This window comes from Sorghum bicolor, chromosome 1, assembly GCF_000003195.3.
Source record: "Sorghum bicolor cultivar BTx623 chromosome 1, Sorghum_bicolor_NCBIv3, whole genome shotgun sequence".
NCBI classification, from domain to species: Eukaryota; Viridiplantae; Streptophyta; class Magnoliopsida; order Poales; family Poaceae; genus Sorghum; species Sorghum bicolor.
The window spans coordinates 4709776-4717266 of record NC_012870.2 but is presented as its reverse complement, the minus strand read 5'-3'; the positions used below and the strand labels follow the sequence as shown (position 1 = coordinate 4717266).

The window sequence follows — 7491 nt, the reverse complement described above, 5'->3', positions numbered from 1 at the left end:
TAAGTGCTAACCAAAGAATTCTGGAGCGAGAATAATACACTATACACTGGCATCAAACCACCACCACCACTCAAAACATCGAGTTCCACAACTTATGATGTACACTGTATACAGAGCATGTCAGTTAGCCCCAAATTACAAGCTATTCAAGCCTAGTAGTCTGAATAACACACTATACGGCAGCTCAAAGCTTCAGAACCAAAACGTACAGCTCCAATACTGCACGTGGCAAAAGAGTTAAAAGAAACATCAAAGAACCAATACACATGCACAATAAAGCTCAATTGTTCAAATCTCTAGATTTACGAGCATTTGGCTGTTGGTATGGAGAAGGTTGTATTCATCTTTGTGGCCTTGGCAGACGTCGCCAGGGACTCAACAATGCAGATCTGTTGAGAAGCAGTAGGAGGCCAAGGAATGTAGTCGACAAACCAAAGGTATACCTACGAAATATCCACGGCACCAGTTCAGTTTCGCTTCAGAGTGGAAAGGGCCATTATAGGCGATGCACGATAAAGCCATCATAGATAACCTACTTGACTGTAGAGCTTCTGTTTCTCCAAAATAGTATTGAGAGCACCCACTGCAGAAAAGATATAAAAAATAGCTGTTAGTTTTCTCAAGGACGAACCATGGCAATGTTATGGGTGTGGAAACTACAAGTATCAAATAAAACTTCGTGTGGTGACAAATTGGAACTGTAATGGCACAAAACACAATTTTTTTGTACTATCAGTGTCATCGTATCAATTTTCAGTACTCAATGGTACGCAACATGCCATGACATGTCCAAGAAAAATCTAACATGAACAAATGGTTGACAGAAAATAAGCTCAAATGTCCCAGCAGTTTACTCGGCATATTCAGGTACAGTGGTAAATGAGCTCCTCTCAGTCCACAGTTTCTGTCAGAAGGTAACGTTTTGGAAGAACAATTTTGTCTAGTAATTCCATTATGGCCTGCATTAATGTATATTTACTGAACTTGACATTATGCATATGAGGTAGAACAATATAAATACTTGTTTATGACATCCACACAACTCGAGCATCATTTTGTAAACATCAATGCAGGCATGTATTAAATTTAACTAAAAAATATATAAATATGATTATGTGCAAACAACCAACTATTAATAATATACCGTCAATGGATATGGATACTTACAAGGAGAATATTAAATATCCCACGAGCAACACTGTCTAGTAATGAACTGCAGCAATGGATCTTAACTTAATTGCACAACACATATATAGGGTACAATAATATGATAATTGATAATGATAACTTCCTATGCCCCCAAACCACTAAAGCAAAAGTTTGTAAATTTAATGCTGATGCTTTAATATCTGACCCAAAAGGTACAAATGAAGATGATAAAAATGGCAACTCTTCAAAGATGTTAATATCACATACTTGTGAATTCAAAAGACCAACATATTTTTGCCATGAGAACTACTATACCTCTCCAAGAACCAAAACCACATAAAACTTAAATATTAAATCTCCTTTCAATATTTTGAATTTTGAAGCACTTGGAGTTTTACAAAAACGCTTCGGTTTGCAAGTTCACCCTACAAGTCTAACCAAGAATGTTAAGGCCCTAAAATGAAATCAAAAGGTGGACAATGTAGTCCTCTCCCTCATCACTAAACCTAAGAAAAAAAGGCTAAAACCCTAGTTTTGTGTACTCAGGCCACTCTACGGTATGACGCTTCAGTTCACCTGAACTAAAAGACAATTTCCTCTAAGCCACAGCAAGAGATCACCGAATTATATGGCTCCTTCCAAACACTGAATGTCAAGAGTCTATCTATTTCTTCTCCCGTCTAGAAAAGACTTGCCAACATTCCATTTTATCAAAGACAGCAGGAAAATCTTTCTACCAAGTTAATCCCTGCAGTGTGACAGAAAACAGCTCGATAACAATGACCAATATGGTTAGCAAATGTATAGTACCTTGAAAATCCTGAGCACTGAGAAATTGTTCGCAGGGACTACTGCTTTCTTCACAATGGCTCTCTGCTCGGCGACCATCTCCCAGCAGAGCCGCCGCGCCATCTCCCTGGCCATCACCAGCTGTGCCCTCTCCGCCCGCAGCGCAGAGATCTCCCTCCGCAGCGCCACCCTGTCCGCCTCCAGCGCCTCGACCCTTGCATACAATCCCCGAGAGTTCCCGTCGCCCACATACTCTGCGACCACAGACGTAGCTGGTTTCGTTGTGCTCGCGCAGGTAACATCCACCGTGTACTCGAATTCCTTCTCCATGGGGGACGACGGCTCCTCCTCCTCGTCGTCTTCCTCCTCGCGGTCGTTGGCAACGACCATGGCTTTCACCTCCATGCCACTGCTCGAGTCGCGGGCGTTCAGCTCCACCTCATGCCCGGTCATGTCGATCTGCTCCACGTCTTCGGCGCCCACCTCCTCGTACGACTCCTCATCCTCGTCCTCGTCGGTGAAGGAGTCCGGGTCGATGCCGTGGGACTGGAGGCGGGAGTGGTAGGAAGCGGCGAGGTCGGAGAGCGAGGCGAGCTCCTCCTGCACCTCGCGCTCCCTGTCCTCGCGGCCCTCGGCGTAGCGCTTGAACTGGCGGGCCTCCATCTGCGCGGCGGCCTTCTCCCGCTGCAGGCGCTCGATCATGAGCATGGCCTCGCTGGCCGCCGTCTCCGCGGAGGCCCGCTCGGCGTCGAGCTCCTGCCGCAGGCCCCGCGCCGCGTCCTCCGCGGCCTCCTTCTCCCCGCGCAGCCGCGCCGCCGCCGCCTCCAGCTCTTCCACCCGCCGGATCAGCTCCTCCGCCGCCTCCCCTGGCCCCGGACCCGGACCCGCCTTGGGCGACAGCTCCGGTGATCGCGCCGGCGGCCGCCGCTTCAGGGACCGCCGCGACGGCGACGGGTCCGCGACCGGATCCATGGAGGCATGAAGTACGCGCCCGGGGACTCGCGTCTCCCAAGTCGCAAACCCCGATCCGACCGCCGCCGCCGTCGGGAGCTATCGGTTGGCGGGCGGGCGGCACGGCGGCAGCGCGATAACGGAGCGCCGCGGCTTCGTGCTGTGACAGTGAGGCGAGGACTGGTGGGTGGTGGCGGTGGCGTCTGTCGGAGGCGACGTGAGCTAGGCTGGAGCAGCTGGATTAGGAGGAAGCAGGAGCAGCATTGAATTGAATAATTCAATCAGTCGAGATGTGATTCGGAAAAGGATAGGAGGGCCATTGTTGCATTATACTACGGTACGGGTGAGCTTTCCACGTCGCCGTACGCCAAACAAACCGTTTCCTTTCCGTCGCCGTGGAAGCAAAGCGAGGAGCGCGAGCTCGAGCAGGAGCAGGAGAGGTCAGAGGAGGACATCGATTTTCCGGAGGGGAGCGGAGCAAAGGCGAAGTGGAAGGGAAAGGTGCTGCGGGTGCGGGCGGCTGCACCTTCACGGAGTCGGAGCTGGTGGGGGTTATGATTCGGCGTCACGCTCCCACTATATGTGGAGTGTGGACGGCCACTAACCGCGGAAAGTTCGTGCGGGGAAAGAATTCGGTGCGAATTTCACGTCGCCGGCCGGCGGCAGGAAACAGTAGCCGGCCACGGAGTCTCGTCTCCTTCGTAGCAGTAGTTCGTACTTGAAATGGAGACGGAAACCAGTTCGGCGACGGAAATGGCGCTGCTGGCTCGCGGTCGCGGAAACTGCTTACCTCATTTAACACAGTTTTTTTTTTACCTTGACATATGCTTCCACTCCCTTCGCTACTAAATTCAGATTTTAGTTCCTCTTTTTTATTAAAAAAATATATTTTAATCTATCATTTTGTAAAATAGAACTAAATATTATGCAAATTTTCCATAAAAAATAATTATTCTCTATTTTAGATTTTGACCTCAAGTAGCGAAAAAAATCCAAAATGAATCTCAAGAGACTCTCACGAGGAAAATAAATTTTGTATTTTGAATAAAACTAAACATTACCTTGAAAATTTTAGAATTTTGCATTTCGTTACTCCAAAATAATAAGCATTTTGCATTTTAGATTATATAAAAAAATTAAATAAAATGTGCAAAAACACATCTTAATACGATTTAGTATTAAGACATATGTTTACATATTTCTTAATACGAATCCTATGATAAAAAGAGTAGAAGCATATTCCTCAAGGCAAAAATAACTTTACCTCATTTCGTAGGGTCGCCGCGCCGGCTGACTTTCTCGTTTTGCTGCTGCTTCTCTCTCCGGGTCAATGATTCGTCCAGAACAGGTCTGGGGGAACGAACACGGGCCGGCGAGGGTAAGCGTCGCGTTGACGACGGTTGTGGACGTTAATGGATTAATTAACCGGCGAGATTTTTCTTTCACCGAACATGTCTTAGCAGCTTCTCGCACGTTAATGGATTAATTAATCGGCGAGATCCGCGTTCCTGGCTGCTGGCTGTTCATATCTGAATTCTGAATTGATAAAAGCTGGATGAAAGATAGCCCTAAAGCCAACGGATCGAAATCGAATAATGTTGGTGATAGACTGATCGTGACGCCGTAGCCGTATCTAACATGGCTTGTCGCTGATCGAACAGTGTTCAATTCTTCATCAAGTTCGAAAGCAGGTAATTTTCTTGAAGATTATTACTCAATCCGATTTGGCCGGTCCAATTTCTAGTCCCGAATCCAGCTTGGTGCTCGTGCTAGTTTCAGCTCTGTGCGTTTCACACAGTTCGACTCGCTAAGCCATGGACCCATGGCGCGTGGGCTGTCCCCCTCCCCCATGCATACACGCATCTATTATTGATGAGCAATTTCTCAAAAAAAAATCTATTATTGATGAGCATTTTATCCAGTGAACACAAAACGTTCACTATAACCATGACACGAGTGCTTCGTGCTCGTGCTAACAACAAAGGTCATGATGGGACAGACTCAAGGCTCAAGCCCGAGCACCCAGAGTCCCAAACTCAATCAGTTCAGTCAGTAGGAGTTGCCATACACAAACCGCCTGACGAGCCGGACCACCTCGCTGCCGGCGTCGCCGGCGGGCTCCACGGCGAAGAACCCGTGGTGCTGCCCCTCGAACTCGACGTGCTCCACGGGCTGTTCCGTCGCCTTGAGCCGCGCGACGTAGTCCGCCTGGCGGTCGCGCAGCAGGTCCCGCTCCGCGGCCACGACGAGCGTGGGCGGGAGCGCGACGCCGCCCAGCGCGGGGCTCTCCGGACCGAACGGGTTCGCGAACGGATGGTCCCTCGTGGCGCCCGGGGGCAGCGCCAGCCGCCATGCTTGGTCGTACCACGGCAGCGTCAGGAACGGGCCGGGCGGGAACTCCGCCTCGGACGCCGTCCTCTCCGCCCCGCCGAAGAACGGGCAGAGCATGACGTGCCCGGCGACGCGCACCGGGTCGAGCCCGGGGGAGAGCTCGCCCGATGCCGAGGCGAGGCGGACGGCGACGTGGTGGACGATGTTCCCGCCCGCCGAGTCACCGGTGACGAACACCCGGCGGAGGTCAGCCGACTCGGCGAGCCAGGGGTCCCCTCCCGCCGCGTCGACGGCCTGAGCGCGCACCCAGTCCATGACGGACGCCGCGTCGTCGAGGGCCGCGGGGAGGCGGTGCTCCGGTGCGAGGCGGTAGTCGGCGGAGAGGACGACGGCCGGGAGCTCGGCGGCAAGGCGGAGGCAGCAGGCGTGGAAATTGGGCAGCGCGAAGGTGCCGAGGACGTAGCCGCCGCCGTGGAAGTAGACGAGCACGGGCAGCTTGTTATTACCGCAGGAGTCCGGCGGCGGTCTGTACACGCGGAGCTTGAGGTCGTGGGTGGCGTCGTACACGACGTCCTTCCACTGGACGGGCAGCGCGGGAGGCACGGACGGAGGAGGGAGCGTGTCGTAGTCGGCGAACCGGACCACCGTGCCATCGCTGAGAAGCTGGAGGACATGGGGCATGTCCTCGACGACGTGTGGCGGCGAGGAGGATGACATCGCGGGTGCTGGTGAGACCGTGAGAGCTGACAGCTAGCTAGCTTGGACTTGGAGCTTGGTACGAGAGACCGAGAAGCACAGTGCACCGAACTGTGAGCAACGGACATCAAGGCAGCAACTGCGTTTATATATAGGAGTAGACGCTGACGAGGCGTTCCCAAATACTCCTATATCAGAGGCAAATGCAAATCAGCCTTTCGTCTTCTCCGCAATGGGCAATGCCGCCTTTGTTTGCTTTTCGCTAGCTTGTTTCCCAAGCACGTAGTATCAGTCAACCGATGACGCCTCCAAGATTGACCAAGAGGAGACCAATGAAGATAGAGTGCGTACTTGTTATCAGCGACTCAGGCCAAAACTTTTCAAAATTCCCTGTTACATTAAATTTTACGGCACAGATATAAAACATTAAATATAAATAAAAAGTAACTAATTATATAGTTTGTCTGTAATTTGTGAGATGAATCTTTTAAGTCTAGTTAGTCCTTAGTTAAATAATAGTTATCAAATAAAAATAAAAATATTATAGTATCAAAAAAAAATTCACTTAAGCCTTGATTAGTTACAAAATCGAAGATGACTTTAGAGTTTGTTTGCTTATCTTATAAACTGTACTTTTTTATCAGCCAACAGTATTTTTCTCTCATGATAAATCAGCGAATAATGTTTTTAGCTATGACTTTTCAGCGAATAGGTCCCCAAGTCTCGCACACATTCATAAGAATCTAGCAAGGCGTCCCCGGTAGCGCTGGTTGTTCGCAGCATTGTTCCATTTATTTATCATCACGCTCACTTATATTATGACAATATGCTATATATTGTTAGAAAGCAAAAGAAGAAACGAACCATTCATTACTTAGAGTTTGTTTGGTCAGTCCGCAATCGATTCACAACATGAATGAGTTATGTCCTGTTTAGGAAACTAAAAACACAGTTAGAGAGTAATTTACGAGAAGAATCTTTTAAGTCTAATTAGCTTATAATTAGATATTATCAGATAAAATGAAAAAAATACAGTACATACTAAACATTAACACCTCTAATCAAACATCCCTTGCTTTGTGTTTGGATGACCGGATGATAATAGATTGCAGTGTGAATGAATACACCCTACCCTAATACAAACTCTACTAACCCTCCCCTCCCAGAGGGATCCACTTGTAGGGACGGGGAAATCAGTGTTGCTCCTATCCTCACGCGGCCCCGTGTGCTCCACCCCACCCTTCTCGCATCTGCGCCTGCGCCTGTATCCATGATCTCGAAACCAACCATTGCGCCGAACAACCTTCACCCTTCTCTTGAAACAGTATTCAACATCGTTCTAAATTCACACATTGTACAAGCATTAAAGTAGGACCCATAAAAAAGGTAAACAGTGATACATGCACTTGCTTTCTCCTCTTTGCACTCTCTCAGCGCCTCCTCTGTGCATTTTTCTCAGCATCGAGGAACCAACAATCCCTGGTGCCAACATTTTTTCTTTAAGCATCACTACTACAATATTATTTTTAGGAGGCGGGCAAAAAGGCTTTTCCAAGACGGTTTTTTACAACCGCC

General features: G+C 49.1%; 2 protein-coding genes across 2 annotated transcripts; both read right to left on the bottom strand.

Annotated features, from left to right (window-relative positions):
* LOC8061194 (myosin-binding protein 7) lies at positions 1-3470 on the bottom strand. The gene is made up of 3 exons (XM_002463720.2): positions 1960-3470; positions 537-583; positions 1-443 (listed from the first exon to the last, which is right to left on the bottom strand). Exons 1-3 carry the CDS (start codon positions 2908-2910, stop codon positions 341-343), a joined length of 1101 nt encoding a protein of 366 aa, XP_002463765.1. The 5' UTR covers positions 2911-3470; the 3' UTR covers positions 1-340.
* Positions 4759-6265, bottom strand: LOC8084130 (probable carboxylesterase 15). The gene has a single exon (XM_002463719.2). The coding sequence runs from the start codon at positions 5935-5937 to the stop codon at positions 4939-4941; it is 999 nt and encodes a 332-aa protein (XP_002463764.1). The 5' UTR covers positions 5938-6265; the 3' UTR covers positions 4759-4938.